This window comes from Anneissia japonica, unplaced genomic scaffold (assembly GCF_011630105.1).
Source record: "Anneissia japonica isolate Jap-2015-1 unplaced genomic scaffold, ASM1163010v1 scaffold1951_len603592_cov169, whole genome shotgun sequence".
NCBI classification, from domain to species: domain Eukaryota; kingdom Metazoa; phylum Echinodermata; class Crinoidea; order Comatulida; family Comatulidae; genus Anneissia; species Anneissia japonica.
In genome coordinates, this window is record NW_022741522.1 from 514,938 (window position 1) to 534,468 (window position 19,531).

Sequence of the window (19,531 nt, forward strand, 5' to 3'; positions counted from 1 at the left end):
TGGCAGAAGAGAGCAAGTTGAGATTGGAGCTGAGTTCTTGATTGCCAGTGTTACTGTAGTGTTTTGTCATTGTATTGGCAGAAACATTTATTTTACATGAGCTCTCTGATAAATGTCTCATTATCATATAACCTCACATTTCCATATGGCAACATATATGGACATGATTTCATATCACTTCCATATATGGGCATGATGCCATCATACCCATATTGTGGGAAAAAATCATGGGTAAATTTCTCACGATTTGATAGTGCTAAAGCTTACCATGTGTACAAATTGTATGGGAACATGGACATGATAATGTCATGTGTCATCCATATGTGGGCATGTTGATGTCATTATACCCATATGAAAAAATCATGGGCATTTCTCACATGTAGGATTTGATAGTGTGAGTAAAGCTTTATAGTATATAAAAAAAGTGTATGACAGGCTACAAATATGGACATCATGATGTCATATGACATCCATATATGGGCATGATATCAATTTATGGATGTCATATGACATTATGTCCATATATGTTGCTATACAATTTATGATGATGTCATCATACCCATATATGGGGAAAATTGTGAGTATTCCTCTTGTAAGATTTGATAGTGTGTTTTAAGTTTTATATTGTAGTGTATAAATTGAGCTACAGTATAAAGATACTCAATTCATTGTTGTATTATTATTGCAAGCGCTTCAGGGTTATCTCTAGTTGTATAAAGCGCTATATAAACTATCTTTGTTATTACATCATCTTTATGGCAAATTGCGCACTGTTGAATGAGAATGAATAAAAAAAGCATATAAATAGCAATTTAATTTGAAATATTAATCAAGTTATTTCTTATACTTACAGGTAATCAGCCATTTTTAATATCCCAGCCAGAGGACGAAGTCTTTATAGAAGGCAACCGACACACTCTAACATGCACCGCAACGGGAGATCAACCATTAGTGTTTACGTGGCAGAAGGACGGTGTAGATTTAGGCAGCACAGGTTCTTCGCTACAATTACTGTCAGTGAGTCAAAGCGATAAGGGGATATATCGATGTTTGGTGTCCAACAAGATTGGGACTATTATAAGCAAAGGTGCTCGGGTGGATGTTGCTTGTAAGTACTGTATTCTTGTCCTGGAGAGCATGCTTAACCTACATTTAATATGCAACGCACGTAACACATACCGGTACCATTAAAGTGAACGCTTGCTAAATGTTGGTACTGAAAGCTTATATTCTACATATTTATTCACAGATTTATTTACATTATTCATCATTTTTTTAGCTATGAAAATATTTTTTTTATATGGTTAACCTTTTAATATTTTGTTCAAACACAGATTAATGTAAACTGATACTAAAAAATAAATGAATTATTAAATTGATAATAAATTATGAAAGTAGAGAAAAAGATGAGGATGCCTTTTTGCAGCATCATTTAAATTGAGCTTTTTATAGGCGTTCATAATCTCTGCCTAGCAACGCAAATTATACTTATTTGATTCCATGGCAACCATTAGATGCTATAAACATTACGAGGCACAGTGTGGAAATGATAATGATACTAAAAGTCTGTGCTTTGTCCCACTATATTGTTCAGTAAAGATGGTTCATTAAGGGATAAATTTGAAATCGGCTTTGAGTAGTTCATTGCGCATTAAGGACAGGGTTCGTACGGGTCATGGAAAACATGGAAAGTCATGGAATTTTAATATCATGTTTTCCAGGCCTTGAAAGTCAGGGAAAATATGGGACAATAATTAAAAGTCATGGAAAGTCATGGAATTTGGTAATATTACAGTATGTGATATTCGAATGTGTTCTCACTAGAAGTGTAAATAAATAAATAAAAATATGTTAACTATTTTCTTCCCGTGTTTTCATTCATTCGTAAAAACTGCCGATTCATTCTGAAAATTACGAGTTCAAATGCAAACACAGAAACAAAGAGTATACAGTTATTGCAAAAGAGTTTGTAATTGGGAGATGTTACTGTCGCTGTAATTACAACTGTTCAAATAATAATATATAATAAGATGAAGATTATTTTATTGCACACTCTTTATACCATAATTTCGCTTTGCTATGAGATCAACATTTTAAAGCTCTCATGTAAAACGGTTCAAAAGTCATGGAAAAGTCATGGAATTCTGGGTAGAAAAGTCATGGAAAATCATGGAAATTAACTCATGAGAAAGTGTATGAACCCTGAAGGAATTGAATCCTTTTATTATGATAAATATTAGGATCACTTCATATAGCGCAAAGTCAACAAGGTCTTACACACTTAAGCAGCATCTAACAAAACACACCAAGAATAGCAAGACGAGTGAAAAAGCAAGGAAACCTTGGGACTCTTAATAGTTATGTCGGCTCACGACTGGTTCAGGGCCACCTGAACAATCCATAAATTTTAAGCTGGCCCAAGTGCGACCTAAAGTTAGTCGGACATTAAAGTCGGCTCAGGTTCCGCAGTGGGCCGACTCATCACCATATCTGAACGGAATCCGAACCAAGGTCGCCTTGACAACGTTCAATTTTGATATTTTATACCGTAAAATTTCCCTCAAAATTTGGAGCAAAAGAGTAAGTGTAAATGTTCACACTGCGATCCTGAGCTGACTTAGAAATACAAACTGTGGCCGTGGTTAAGGCGGCCCTAGGCCGATATAATAACTGTGAAAGAGATTGGCCTTCATTTGAATCGTAAACAAGAACCAACCACTGCCTTTAATTTTAGGGTCAATTTTTTATTACTTGATTTAAATAGAGAATGTACCCTGATGTTGAAATTTTACTTTCTGTTGCTGACATGACAACATTTTTTCGGGAGCTTGAATGTTGATACCGTAAAAATCAAACTTGGGTCTGTATACTGATTGTTAAGTTTTTGGCTCAGGAAAACCAGGCTCAGGAAAAAACAAATTTGTTGATGTGTTGTTGACTAAAATAGGGCCTACAGGTTTTTTAATATCTTTATCAAAAATCCATATCTTACTGTATTAGCCATTCAAATTATTTTTTTTTATATTACACACCACTTCATTTTTATAGAATATTCTTGTGCAACATATCAACAGTATTTTTGTTTTTCCCAAGCTTGGGTTGACGAAGTCTATTGAATGTATTTACTGTGATTTATTTTTTACTAAAAAAGGAAGGGATGCCTGTTCATTCAAGCATTGCAACTTACTAGACATGTTGGTTTTATTAGACCCAAAAGACCTAGAATAATGTTTGGGGTGAACATTAACCATAACGCTTACCTTGTCTTGTTTCTATAATGTTGTGTTGTGTTCTTTATGACATTGATTCATGAAGTTATAGTGTGTGCTGTAGCACATGGCTGTAGGCTTCAAACCAGCAGGTCATAAGTTCAATTCTGATGTTGGTCACATTGACTGTATCCTTGGGCAAAGCTGTTTATCTTGTACTTTGTCTCCTTCCATCCAAGAAGAAATGTAGCATGTAATAATGAATTTGCTCTGCTGTTCTACTTAACTGATAAGTCAAGATGCATAGCTGGTATGTACAGTATCCAATAATGAGTTAGCCAGCTACTATAGATAATAATACAGCTAGCAATAGTACAGGGCGAGACGGATGACCAAACGATTAAGGCAGGGGGCGCTGCAACCTACAGCCATGTATAGGCCCTGGTTCGAGTGGCATGCTCGCCTATGGTTCTGGTGGTGGAACAAGTCTTATCGGATTAAGACACCTGTAGGCCCAGTGCACACAATTGGCACGTGTGCACAAGTTAAAACCCTGTACATCTTCCGAGACGAGTAGGGGAGTTACCCCGGTGTACTGGTCCATACTGTATAGCCCCTGTTACCCTGCGGTTAGGGATCCTGAGGTCCTTTGCAAGATACACAAGTAACTTTTATTTATGTTATTGCTTACTTAAAAGAATCAACATCATATTTATCAAATTTCATTTACAAATCAATATAAAAATGTTCATATGAATTTTTTTTTTTTTTTTTTTCAATTCTTCTTTGATTATTCCATACTTATCCCAATTAAAATATTTATAGTTTGTTTCATCATCATCATTACCATCCCATGTGTCTCCTCATGTGTGTGTGTGTATGTGGGGAGTGGGGTGGGGGTGTTGTCTCATTATTGTTCTCCATCTGGGGTGATCCATTCTGATGCAATCTATCCATCCATAGTTTGATTATCACTGAATAGTAAAGTGTACCTTACAGTAAATGTCAATGTAAGAGAATAACCCATCACTCGTAGCGCCATTGTGCTGAATTGCATGGGTGCGGCCTGTGACTACCTAGCAGCTGTAAAGAGGCGCTTATTTTAGATACATTTTCACATCATTCCACGACAATACAATACTGTATATTGAAATAGCTTTGACAAATAAATAATAGTATAGGGATCATTCAAAAGAAGACGAAGAAAGAGGATGACCAACAACATCATGGACAAGAGACATAAAGGAATGGACTGGACAAGGACAGCAGCATCATCAGCTGCTGGTGATTAAGAGTGTTGGCCAGCAATGGTGATGGCCACCCCAGTGCAACTTGTGCCATCAGAATAAGAGAGAGAGAGACCTTGTTTAGTTTGATCTAGACAGAACATGTTTATGGCTAGTGTAATTTAGATGGTGGAGTGTCTTGCCTTTACTTTCAACCTCTCAAAAATCAACTGCTAATTTTCAATCATTTAATACCAATCCATTATTTCCTTTATTTTTTTTTTTGCTTCACCTGCTTTAGCATTTCACATAACATTACACTGAAATGTAACACTCATCATAGGTTGAATGTTTACATTATAAGCATCACCTACAGAACAAAGCACCATTGATAGTTCTTTCTGAGCATTCAATGCAGGTCAAATGTCAGCAAATAAATCTTGTGTTATTGACAGTTCTTCAACCTGCACCATTAAAATCATTTTGATTTAGATGTCTGGATACCACCAACAAGTTATTCAATAATTGGTGTATTATGGTTACCATCCTTTCTTAATTATAAAAACAAATGATGATTTATTGGTCATAATTCTAAATTGATGTGATGTAGAATTTTGGTAGATTATTCATTGTAACCTTCTACCAACAAACTTGGAATGAGTCTTGCACCAGACACTAAAATTGTTCTAATGCCATCATCATGGGCGCATTCACATTAAAAAAATTCATGTAACCACCCTTTCTTCCCCCTTCCCCCTCCCCCCAGTTTTTAAGTATTCAAAAACCTGTATTTTATTAACTAAGTTAGAAAATTCATTTGTTTCTACAATATCAAAAAATCCTTTTCCTCCTGAGCTTAGCTTTAATGTATTATGGCATGTTTTAGAAGTATCCATTTTCAAACATATCTTAGCAGTTACTTTAAATTTGATTTTTGAAGATTTCACAAAATATTGATTTTGATTTTAAGCTACCGTATATGCTCGTGTATAAGACAAGCTCTGAGTTTGATAAGATTTGTTGACGATTTTTGTATGTCAAGTGTATTAAAAAAACCTCTGTTTCATCATCAGCCAGGCCGGTACTCTCAACTGGTTAGGCGTACTTTGTATTGCTATTGTAGTGCTATTCATGTGTTCTTGATACTGCATCTAGCTGGCTAAAAAATCGAGTCAAATGCAGCTCATTAATCTTCCAAAAAATACTTCTGAATTTTGGATTTCAACAAAAAGTTCATGCACATACAGTAGATGTCTTGTTTATACTGTCAATAGGTGAAGATGAATTTTGAACTTGAAGCTGAAATATGAAAATATCATTGGGTTAAAAGAGTCAATCTTTGTTTAGATATAATGATAAAAATCTCATCATATAGACAACAAGAAATTTCTACTAGAATTGAGAAAACACTATTAAATTCCCTTACTGCTCTAATGTCCCCAGTGACTCCACAGGTCAAGACCAGACTCATTTATTTTCAAAAGTTAAATGATTTATTTTTAATTTCTTTTCACAGATATTGATGATTTTCAAGGGAGTGCTCAGTCAGCATCAGTAAGAGAAGGAAATCCCATTATCCTTACTTGCCCAGAAATAGGTAAGTTGTCAGTGCAATGACATCGTTGTCTAAACGGGCATTAACTGCGTTGTACAGAGGTCGTACTACCGTAGGCAGTCTGCACAGATCGTCAATGAAACGATCTTCTGCATGCGCATCGTGGTGTTGCATTTTTATAGAATCAGATCGGTGACAACCATCGGGCACAGTGTGTGCGTTCTTAATATTACATTTCCATTTAACGCTAAATAAAAAAAATAGCTAGGTTCTCGTCCCAAATTTTTAAATTTTTTAAAATTTCCTTTATTTTACAAAATGTACGAAACTGGCTAACTCACATCGGTAAAATTCCTCTCTATCATTCGTGGTTAGGGATACATATGGTATGAATCATGTCTAGTGCTTCTTTTATTTGCTTTCAATGTGTCTACTTGGTAAAAGTAGTAACTGTTTCCCATCCGCCATCTTGGATTTGCCATCTCGAAGTATTTTTGTGCATTTTATTCTCAGTGTTATGTTTCCATTGTTTTCAGGCCCAATAGAAAAAAATTATTAGCCTGCATGTGAAAAAAAAAAAAACGAACACATGTTTTAAATGACCGTGCTAATAATGTTAATAGCTTATAGGTGTTTTTTTCTTCTTTTTTTTCTCTTTCTTTAATGATTTTATGAAAAGACATTGACTATACTTCTGTTGTATTTTTGATATGTATGCTTTTACATCAATTTCACATTGCATTTATTATATTATATGCTTGTTTTTATTTATCTATTTTATTTACTTTATTTTATTATTACATTTTTTTTTCTTTTTTTTTTTCTTTTTTTCCCTTTTAAACTTTAGAATAATATTATTTTAATTGGATTTGGATTTTTCATTACTATTGTCTCTTTTTTTTAATGAATTTTATCTTTACTTGTAACTTTTGTTCTGTTGTATGGTCGAACCTCTCCTGCGTGTGAGTGTTCCTCTGCTTTGAAAGAGAGAGCCAATAAATTATATTATGTGTTCTGTGGTAGTGAAAAAAGATATATATTTTGGGATTTTTTTATTCTTTTTATATATTTTATTTATTTTCCTTTTTTTTTTTTATGTTTTTAGTAAAATAGTTAGTACTGTAGATATTGTTTCTAATCAGTATCTCAATTCTGTCTTTTACTTTGAATATCAATGCATGAGCCAATAGCCCAAGGGTGATATGGCTTTAGCAAAAACCGAAAATAAAGAGCTTCCCTCCCTCATCACCTTTTCAGCCTAGGTATTTTAGTGTGATAAACTAATGTTTGTTTGTTTTTTTTCATGGGACCTTAAATGCACTAATTTCCAATTTTCCACTTTCGTTTTCATGAATCTAGTAATAAAAAACAATATATTTTTGTATGAAGGGTGATAATGGTGATAACCTTAATATTCTCATGTTGTGATTTCCATTAAACTGCAATAAATGTGAACAATCTCAAATTGTAATCTACTCGCAAACACAATGGGTGTAACCGATGAATTTTATATGCAGAAGTAGACTATCTCTACTTCGGTTCTTGTCCATTAAAATTGATTGTCTCGTACGTTGAATATAAAGTACGGATGTTGGTAAGTCCTTTGACAAAAGAAAGATTAAGAACCTGATTGCCATTTTCATCATAACACTTTATTAAAAGCTTTGTCCGAAACTATCAAATTTTCTTAGACGAAAAGCTGTTTTATGCCCATATATAGTCATAATGTGCCTATATATGGTCATGATGTGATGTCATCATGACTATATTTAGGCATGGCACATGTTTTTGTCAAATAAAATTTGACAGTCTGGACAGAGTTTTAGGCAGACTTTGTAGATCTCCATTCAGAACAAATCCCATTCCCACTATGAAATTTTATGTGACAAATTTGTGTGGTGTGCCTATATATGGGCATGATGATGTCATATTACATCTAAATATGGGCATATCACATTTACTACTTACTAACTTAATTATGATGCTCTGCCTCTTGCTGGCAGGTCCTTAGGCACCCAGTTTCTCCAAAGATTTCGGTTTTTTGTTTTTCTCTTTAGTGTTTCATATCCCATAGATTTGTCACCAACAAATTTGACAGTGTGGAGAGAACTTAAGTGACAACTTCACTGGCTAGACTTAGAAATTATTTGAGTTAGGAAAGTTGACTTAGGCAAGTTTACATGTTATTTGATTGTATTGTTTGTGTATGGACGTACAACCGCTCTAGTGTGTGTCACCAATATCAAAAGCGAGCTAGCGCTATACTCAAATACTGATTATGGTGATATCTTCTAATGTTGTGCAATAAACTTGAAGATTTGCTGCGAGTAGTGTGTTGAAATACAAGATTATTTGGTTTGTCGAACATAATTCATGGTTTTGTGTTTACCGTGTATTTTTATAAGTTAAAGAATCAAAATATACAAAAACTAATGAATACAAATTTACAAATTTAAGAGTATTATAAACTATTTGGCTATAAATGTTTTTCTGCAGTTTGGAAACTGATTCTATATCAAAATATATTACATTATGAACTAGAGTTATCACTTTATATAGTACATACCACCGCCCTGTGTGTAAATACAGTACCATCAATACGCAGGCCATGTATGATGGGCAACACTGCATACCCTCAAGAAATAATGGAATCGCCCGTCGTATTCAGGAACATTGTTTTCCTGAGTGCTACCTGAATACGAGGGGCTATTCTATTATTAACTTATATGCTAAAAAATATAAAATCAAATTTCCATGACCTTGACTTTTGTTCTTTGACCATTTCTTTCAGAAATTGAAAGTCTTTCTTAGATCATTATTTACTATTCCACTAAATTTTGATGATAATCCATTCATTAATTTTTGCGTAATCTTGCTAACAGACAGAGAGACACACAGACGGCCCGACAGACAGCAGTGAATACTTAAATAATAAAGAAGAAAAAATACATAAAAAACTGTTATTATGTGTGTTCATCAATATTAATATAGTTTTAGTATACTTTTTTCTTCTTTGTTATTTACAGTGTGTACATTGAATGTGTTGATCGATATTATTTGTGTATCTGTAAACATACAATGTATTGATTAATGTACAGAGTTAAATTTGCATGCCTGTTGATATTATTATGTATTTGGGTCAAGTATCTAGGTTGATTGATGTTTAATGCAAACATTGACTAATTTTAACCTTAATGGATTAATGAATAAAGCATACTATAGGTACATGCTCCTACATGTACTGTACTATATTACTCATTAAACAGTAATTAGTGTTGTGTTTTGATAGAAGCTCTGTCAGAAAAAAATAGAAGGAAGAAAGGAAGGGATGCAATTTACTATAATTTAATTATTTGTAACTTGAATACTTCATCCTCTAAAATAAATCCATAAACTAACATTGCAGGTAAATGACCTATATAGAGCAATTATATCACCATACAGAAAGTAATTTATCAGGTATTTGAGAATGCTTTTAAAATGAAAACCAAAAAATTCTTCTCAATGCTTCACCTTATTTTTTTAAGTATGTTGGACTCGACTTCCAAAAAAAAAGCATCATGGTCAGTGTGTACATTGACTAGACCTCACTTGACTGTATAAAGTAAAGCTGTAACTTAGTGGTTAAGGTGCCTGCCTTCTGATTCCAGGGTCCTGGTTCGGTACCTTTCAGGCAGCAAAATTTTTCCTCACAGTCAAAAAACAAATCTTCTAAAGCTCTATCCACACTATCAAATTTTCTTTGACAAAAAAATGTGACAAGCCCATATATAGTAATGCTATGCCTATATATGGTCATGCTGTGATGTCATCATGCCCATATATAGGCATATCACACTTTTTTGTCACACAAAATTTGATAGTGTAGACAGAGAACTTAAGGCCTGATAATAGGAGACTTTAGATGTGCGACAATGCGATGCTAGAATGGATTCACTCATGCGTGACCATCCAACAGAATTTGAAGTAATGTCATACTATCTTCAGTAAAGAATTGATGGGCAGCATCATTTTAACAGTGTGTTAATTTATGCATAAATATCTATGAGTAACATACATTTTAATTATATGTGGTCGAATGATTATATAAAAACTTATGTGAATACACGTTAATGCAACTTATTAATCATTGGTGATCATAGCAACAGTAAGGTGAAGTAATGTCATACTATCTTCAGTGCAGAATTGATGGACAGCATCATTTTAACAGTGTGTTAATTTATGCGTAATGAGTAACATACATTTTATTATTCAGTGGCTGAATAATTATATAAAAACTTAATGTGAATTCTTGTTAAAGTGCGACTTATTAATCATTGGCTATGATGGCAGTAGTAAGGTGAAGTAATGTCACACTATCTTTCAGTGTGCAGATATGATGGACAGCATCATTTTAGCAGGTGTTGATTTATGCGTAAATATCTATCAATGTATCTGACTTTCTTTACTGCCTATGAAATTTCCATCTAGCGAAAGAGTGATAGTTCTCACGTTGAAATTTGTTCATGGCTGCTTGCTTGATGACAGGAGCTCATCTGTCAAAATTCTGTTGTCAGTTTAAGATTTAGATAAATCAAGTACAGTATTTTATTAAGAATATGTCAGCATCTGAAGTACTGTAGTTATAAGCATATCTGCAAAAAAGAAAAAACAATATTGCTTGGTAATAATTCATGGTGAAGTGAAGAAAGTGAGCTATGCTAAGTTGAAAAGTATGCACAAAGAAATATTGCCTCTGTTATTTGGTTATCTACACATTGTTAGCTCCTGTGCATTTTTTTTGGGGGGGAGGGGAAGGGTGGGGGAGAGAGTAGAGGGAAACACCGGTAAAACGTACAGAATGAGGAATTGTTAATCAAACTCAACGACTGCCCAATCAGAACATCGCTAAGAAGTCATTTTTCTCACAAACGCACGTGTCCTTCAAACGCACATAACATTTGTGACCGGCTCTTGCAAAACCCTTCGTTTGTCGCATTTTCTAATTTCCCACAACCACCCAAAACGTTTGAGAATAAGAATTTTGAACATATTAATTTTTGTGTTTGCATTCTATGAAAGAACAACATTTCTGTAAAATATCAATCACTAACTCTACTGAAAGTATATTAAAATTATTTTTATAATACAAATCATTGATTTTGGAATCTTTGAAAACTGTTTTCTCAAAACCTACATGGCTGATATCTAATGAAATATATATTCATAACTTTCCTAATACTCAACCAATTTCTATCAAATAAACACTATTTTAATGAAGACTACTTGCAGAATCCAAAAACAAATCAATTTTGAATTTTCCCTACAAGCAGAAGGTTTTTGCCAGAGCCGATCACATTTATGCAATCTTCTTGTAGGACCTGAGGAACAATTTCGAAGGGGCGGGGCTTAGGTAAAAGGTACATTGTATCCTTAATTGAGCCCAAAGCAGAACCTCTTCTTCCCATCAATTCCAAGTTAGTCCACAGGTTATTTCATGTCTACTGTACCTCTGGATCAATCAACCAATCAGTCAATCTTTGTGGTGACCCATCATTGGCAGCATTTATCTAATTTCAACACTTTTCAAGTTTTCATTTATTTACTGTATTTTGTTTTTATCTACCATACAGATAGCTTTCCTGTACCAACTTATTCTTGGACACAGGCTGGAAGATCCTTAACGGGAAGCAACAAAATTGTCACCCTTGATGGTCGCCTTGTGATCTTGGATACTTCTCTTGCTGATGCTTCTACATACAATTGTCAAGCTGTAAACAATAAGTTAGGGGTTTCCAAAGTTAGTGCAGCCATTACTTTGAACGTCCAGGGTAAGTTTTGACAGTACCAATCCTGCCGATGTACAGATATTTTCTTATACAGTAAATAAAAATCAACTTCCTTTTAAAGTCACTTTAGCCCCTAAACTTTCTGTAAAGACAATGTGTTAGGTTTTATATCTCTAACATAACTTACTTTTACAAACCAAATAATTAAAGTCTCATAAATTACAAGTTAAAATAAAACAATAAGAATTCTTTTGGAACATTCATTTTTGTATTAAGAATATAATTTTTCTACTTAAATTACATGTTGTTAAGATGGTACAAACACATACAGTACTTAGTTTTCCTTTCCTCTTGAAGTGAATTACAGTATGTTAAAAATACATATTTTCAAGTTTGCATAAAGTATTGTACTGTTCTTTCATTTTCTGTGGAACAATGTTTATTGATTTTTATCTCATTCATAACTTATTTTAAAGAATGGAAAGAGGAAACATTGAAAAAATAACTCTTTATTTTCTTTTTTAAATATTGCTTCTATCCACTTTAAATTCTGTCCACTTTAAGTACATAAGTTGCCTTTAGTTAAACTACTTGAGATATAAAAATAGTTTAGTTTCTCTACTTGTAAGCCCTTAAGTTGCTATAAGAAGTATAAATTATTGACTTATTGTAAAACACGTAAAAGTGATATATAGTATTTCTGCTTGATCTGATACTTGTTAAAATGTTTTTGTTTTTTTTTACATTTCAAACGAGTACATACAGTATTTCTCACGCTTAAATGAACATGTAAATAATGTCGTTTGATAAATACTACACCGCAATAGTATGATTATTACTGTACAACACTACATCAAATATATTTTAGTTATTTAAGCTGGAAAAATATATTTGATAGCTAAATTTACATCAATTTTGTTAATACTCTGAAGTTCCACTATGATCTATGTTTGAAAAATGGATACAATAATTCTTCTTTCTAAAACGTCCCTGGAAAAACCAATTTATGTATGTGACCTGCTCTCGCTAAAACAGGTGGTTGCCATTCAAACTCAAAATGAGTTTTTTTTTGACAGATAGTATTGGTCATTCATTTTCATTTGAAGTATTTATTTAAAAATTGGAATCCAATGACAGAAGTTGTATTATGGATTGTAGTGGTGTGTCAAAATCAAGTTTGTGCGACTGTAGAACGTAGCTTAATATTAGCATAAATGACAATGCAAAGCGCTGTCCACACTATCAAATCTTGTGACAATTCTGTGTGATATGCCCATATTTGGGCATGATGATGTCCAGGGTTGTAACTAAGGGTGTGTGATAGGTATTTGGAGGGTGGGTGGGTGATAACATTGATAAACTATACAGGTAAGTATTATAAGTAGAATTTATTAAGATGGAAAAGTGGGTTAATAAGGGTGGATGGAGGTCGTAAAATTAGCTTTAGAGTGGGTGGTAAACTTCAAGCTGCGTGGCCCCCACCCACCGTAACTACAGTACATCCTTGATGTCATATTACACCCAAATATGGGCATATCACAGTTGTTTGTTACATAAAATTACCTAGTGTGGACAAAAACTTAATACCTTAGAATTTTATTAATTATCAGGCCTTTAATTTAAAATAAATAAGAAACATTACAGTATGAGAAAACTATTTAATTTCCATTTTTTAATATAAATAGTACCTCTGATAAAACCTACGTACTAATAAGTTAACTGAAACCCATCATAGGATTTAGTATAGCCTGCAAAAGATCTCCCCCCCCCCCTATCCCTCTGGCTAGCCAAATGTAAATGCTAATTACTATTTATCATTCTTGTAATTATACCTTCTTTCCTTCATTTGTTTTCAATAACAACAATTAATATTACATGACTGAAATCTAGATGGCTGTAAATTCCTCAAAATTTGCCTCAGGACCAGCAATTCTTTATTATGTTTAATCCACTCAGTATCTATCAGAGAATCAAATGTATACATTTTCTCATCAAATAACAATTTCCTAATTGCTTCTGTTGTTCAATGATAAATTTCCATAATTACAGAGTAGAATTTTGATGGTAGCTTAGAGTCACCATGTAAAGAGAATGTTTAATTTATTGAACAGTATATTCAGAACGATTTTTGTTATTTTAGGCTCTTTCATTTTTTCCCTAGAAAAGCACCTGGTTTTTCAAAGAAATTTCCATCATTTATATTATAATGTTAAATATGTGTTGTTTATATAGCAACCATTCTAAGCATACTGATGTTTGTGTATTTAACAAATAACTAGACATCTGTTGAATAATGTATTTTGGATTTTATAGGTTGTACAGTATTATTGTTTATTAATAAATTTGAATTGTCATTACAGCTAACAGTAACAGTCCTATTCCCCCAACGCTTGTTATACCACCTAAGAACACGGCATTTACCGACTCTGATACGCTCATCGAACTTGAATGTATTGTAAACGCAAGGTAAGTTTAATAACCCACCCCTCCTTTTCAAAAATGTATTGGTACTTGTACTGGTATAGGCATTTGTAATGCACCTCTTCCTTAAGATTATAAAGCGCAGTTCTTTTCCCTAGTCATTAGGTCTCACATAAGTGCTACTGCTGGTAATCAGTGCATTAGCAGGCAACCCCACCAGGTACCCTGGGTGGAGATAATCAATGCAGATAAAGTGCCTTGCTCTGGGACACAAGAAAAATATTGTAAAGCCTTAAATTAACATATCTTTCTGGTATAGCTAATAAAAACAAATTTATCATCACCATAATTATTATCATCATCATCATAAAATTCTCACTACAATTTGGTTCCACTCACGAACCAAAATAAGATAATTTCTAACAAAATTTTTAATAGACCAGATTGGATTTTACATTCTCATAAAATTATGAAATATGGTTGGGAATTTATATAAAAATCATTTTTCCCTTTTTATGAACTAAAATATGAACATCCTAGTTTCTTAAAAAATCTCTGTCCACAAAATCAAATGTCTGTGTGATAAAAAATATGTTGTATGCCTATATATAGTCATGATGTGCCTATATATGGTCATGATATGATGTCATCATGACCATATTTAGGCATATCACATGTTTTTGTCAATTAAAATCTGATCATATAGACAGTGCTTATTAAGTCAGTGGGTTAATTAAATGCTCTAGTTTGGCACTTGGGTTTAATTGTTTCTGATTTTCTTTCCATTTTGTGTCAAACTTAACTTAAAATGTTATTAGTGATTGTATATTAAGTATTACTGTATATGAAATAAAAAAGAATTTAAAAAAAATTAATAAATAAAAAAGAATTTAAAAAACAATTATTATTATTATTATTATTATTATTATTATTATTATTATTATTATTATTATTATTATCTCTTACCTTCTTGTTTTGGTTTATGACAATAAAGAAATCTCTATTTTGTATCTTGTATCTTTCGTAGGCCGCTAAGCCAGCTTTCCTACTCCTGGATGCAGAATGGTGAAATTTTGCCCAGTGAGACAACCAGCTTGCTTGTTATCTACAACCCCAGTATCATCCATCAAGGCGTGTACGCCTGCATGGCATCCATGACGGGCCAGTCTTCAGTCGAAGTTATGGCAAACCTCACATTTTACAGTAAGTTTACCATTTATACACATACAATTTTATAAACTACACATTTTTTAAATTCAGTAATTTCTATGCTAAAGTTAATAATTTTTTATGTATACTGCAAATTGAGCAAGTTAATTTCAAAATAATATTTCTAGGATTTTTTTGTCATTTTCAAGACACAAAACATCTTTAATAAGACAATTAATTATTGATAATATTAAAAACATCTGTTGTTGTGTAGTTACTCAAGGTAAAAATTTTTTAAGAATACTAAGCATATTTTGCAAATTACTATCACCTTTCTCATCCCCTGTTTTTTTTTTCAACACTATCAAATTTTATAATAAAAAAAATTTAATATGTCCATATTTGTGTGTAATGTGACACATGATGCCCATATATGGGCACATCACACAAGTTTGTCGGACAGAATTTGATGTGTGGACTGATAGAGATTTACTTAATTGGGAAATTATAAGCATAGGTGAATACTTTTGCTTCTCTCTTGTTGAGGGTCAACATTATACACAAGTAATGGAAATATGCAAATAACTTTCAAATATTTATCTGTCTCTTGTATTTTTGCTTTTAACATTTAACCTTTAAAGGTCTATGTGGCATATTAATGATATAAAGAACAACACAATCCTCAATAACTTAATGTAATTTTGTCAGATTTTGTCAATGTTCTTGTACAGAAGATGTGAATGTCTTGTTAATGGATGTTTATTTTTTTATTATTCCAGTGTGTTCATACTGCATAAATAATAATATGAAATGATGTTTATGTATAGTATTATAAAATAATTTTAGATACCATATGTATCTTAAATTATGTGTTATTTTGACTATATGCTAATTTATATAATCCATATTTTTATGTCCTGTCGTGTTGTTTTTAATTCTTGTAAACATGTGTTTTGTTAAGGTCGAGTTTCGAGTCCCATGAGTCGTCTCATTGGACAGTCGCATATAACAAGTTTCATTGGATGATCACATGACTAGTCTCATTGGATAGTCACATAGACTACTGCAGTTTCAATGAATAGTCATGTCGAGTTTCATTGGATAGTCATGTCGAGTTTCATTAGATGGTCACATGACTGGTATCATTGGATGGTCACATGACTGGTCTCATTGGATGGTCACATGACTGGTCTCATTGGATGGTCACATGACTTCTCATTGGATAATCACATGACTGTTCTGATTGGATGATCATATCTGTTCTCATTGATGGTCACATTCATTAGATCGTCACATGATTTGACAGATAAAACAGTGATTTTAATAATGGTTTAATAAGTGCATGATTTTTTTCAATCAAATTATCATAATCTCAATGATTGTATTATGACGATGACAGAGGCAGAATTGGGATTGGTTTTTTGTCCAATAAGGCATTTGGCATGACCACACCATTTTTGGTAACTCATCTCATTACCTGGCACTCTTCCCTGTGTGTCACAATTACATTGTTCAAGTCCTCCACTGCCATGACTGCAATTATGTATAATAATGAACACTTGTTAATATTTGTCAAGTTATGTTTTTAATCCAGTTGTGTTTTGTATACGTAAGACAGTAATGTATTTCATGTTTATTTTTAATGTTGAGTATTAACACTTACACTGTGCATTCTCCCTTGCAAACACTTGCCCACACATGCTAAATCTGGTAGCCCAGACACCCCCCCCCTGCAAACACTTGCCCACACATGCCTAAATCTGGTAGCCCAGACACCCCCCTGCAAACACTTGCCCACACATGCCTAAATCTGGAAGCCCAGACTCTCCTGCAAGCACTTGCCCACTATAACAAATTTATAATATACCCTGGCCCAGAAACTCAAATTTTAGTGTACATACCATCAAAACCTATTTGTCACAACAGAGAAAGATATTTACAGATTTCATCAGAGTGTATAAATAATTGATAAATCTTCTTGCTGGCTTGTAATTTGAAGCTCAAATTTTATTTATAATTTTCCATTATGCCTTTACCTTATGCATATTTAATTACTTACATGAATTCAATGGTGTGCGACTAATTAAACAAATGTTGAAAAAAAATCGTAGGATGCAAGACACTTGAAAAAGTAGTGAATATATTATAGAGGCATGTATATTTGATGCTCTGCTCTATACAAAACATGACATGCTTCATCCGATCGTAAGTCAACTATAAACACATAGCCTCCGGCGGAACTATCAGCGCGCTATAAAATATCGCAAGTGGAGGAATGAATTGTTTTCTGGAGTAAATGAAAAAAAGAAAACATAATGAATGCTGATGTAGTTTTAATTTGATTCCTCTCGTCTAACCGTATGATCTTTGTGTTTTGTTTTTTTTTTATTTCTAAAGGAAATCTTGCGAGACAACTGTTCCACCTGTCCTCTTGATGATGTGTTTTCAAATGATTGGTCAACATCTTAAAAAAGCAATGCTAATTTATATTCAGGAACCCATTATAAAATATAATCACTTGTATCAGTTTCCTGGATATCAAATCTATTTAGAATATGCTATTAGAAAGATCCAAAAAATAAAGAAAAATAAAATACATTTCTTCATGATATTATTGATTGAAACCAGATGGTTTAGGTAATTGTAAATTCAATATCCTTTACTAGTGGTTAATGGAAAAATTAAATATAACAAACTGTTATGAAGATGATTATATAATCCATATATTGCATTAGTGTACCTTATAATTATTCATAACCCTTAAAAATACAGATGCTAGCAAAAGGTTAAATTGAATTTCAATCATTTGCTTAATAAATCCAATGATTCAATTCCATACCATACAAATTTAATTATTATTTCTTGCAATGCTAATTTATTAGGTCATACGTTATCCTATTTCACTTCCCATATCTTTATGAGATACGAAGATTAAAAATTCAGAATATCGGCAGATACAGCAAACCACTTATTATTGAGTTAATATCTCCTTAATGGAAACATATAGAAACTGCGCTGGTTAAGGGATGACAATGCATGGATGTGAATTGAAATTTAGCTTTGTGGTTTAGTTGCTTGCATTCCAATACCAGAATTTTGGGTCCAAATCCTATGTGACACCAAGATTTTTTTCATGAATAAAAACAAAATTACTCCCTAAGGCTTATATAGACACTTGGTTTATATAGCATCCTTACTTCCTGTATTTGGTGGGTGTATGTGATATTAGATGTGAAAGAAATATATACAACAAGTTACATTAAATATTGAGCTGTGAATGACCATTGTTAGCTATGGACCAGGTGGCAAAGTGCCAAAATAATAATCCAATTGTCACTGGTTCGATTCTCACAGCAGCCCATATTGTTATGCCTGGTTCATACTTTTAAGTTTGAGCCTTATGTGACATCATCATGCTCATATATGGGTGTTATATGATATCATTGTGTACATAATGAGCAAATTACATATTTTCTTCAATTTAATTGACAGTTTATTTTTCTGCATACAATATATAATACATGTACAATTACTTCTTACACTATCCCTCCAAACCTCTGTATGTTTGACTGTTATAATATTTACTTGTAGTTTTTTATGTAGTTTTTGTCTGTTAATGTACTTGAAACAATGGAAATTAATTATATTTATGTAAATTCACTTAAATTTCACGAAAAATGTATGTATGCTTTTTTCCCCCATTTCGCTTCTTCACGTTCGTTGCACACGTACACTCTCACTGTCTCTGCCGGTTATTCGCAACAATTTGCATCACGCCCTAATGGTGTACAGGGCCAGGTAAAAAAAAGAACAATGAAACGCACGAGTGCATGATAAACATTAACTCAAATACAACACGTGCACGGCCGTGGTTTGAACATTGCTGTGCTGAATAATTGCTGTATAACCAAATGCTTGGAAGAACCGAGTGCTGCTTGCTGCATGCTATAAATTTTCCAGATAAAAATGATTAAGATATTAAAATGAATCAAAATGATTTTGAAACTGCTAACTTGCATGGATTTTATTCCAAGACTCTGCATGCCTGCCATCTTCCCTTAGGATCAGATTTGTTTTTCTCTTATTCCATCACTACCAGTATTTACTAATGCTCGATAGTAATTGTTACCATACCAATATCCGACGATCCTTCCAAATGGAACTACAGCATATCTCAGGTCAACAGATATTTACTTCCAGTTT

At 32.9% G+C, this 19,531-nt stretch overlaps 1 protein-coding gene across 5 annotated transcripts in view; it reads left to right on the forward strand.

Moving 5' to 3' along the window:
• The window catches only part of LOC117118711 (protein sidekick-2-like), a gene marked incomplete at its 3' end in the record, with an annotated part of 111,820 nt that overhangs the window by 38,686 nt on the left and 53,603 nt on the right, over window positions 1-19,531 (forward strand). For 4 of the 5 annotated variants that reach the window (XM_033263376.1, XM_033263374.1, XM_033263372.1 and 1 more), the window contains 6 exon segments: window positions 854-1,108; window positions 5,952-6,032; window positions 11,603-11,800; window positions 14,119-14,224; window positions 15,207-15,382; window positions 19,121-19,126. In XM_033263376.1, coding sequence (XP_033119267.1) covers window positions 854-1,108; window positions 5,952-6,032; window positions 11,603-11,800; window positions 14,119-14,224; window positions 15,207-15,382; window positions 19,121-19,126 — 822 coding nt within the window. 5 annotated transcript variants of the gene reach the window in all.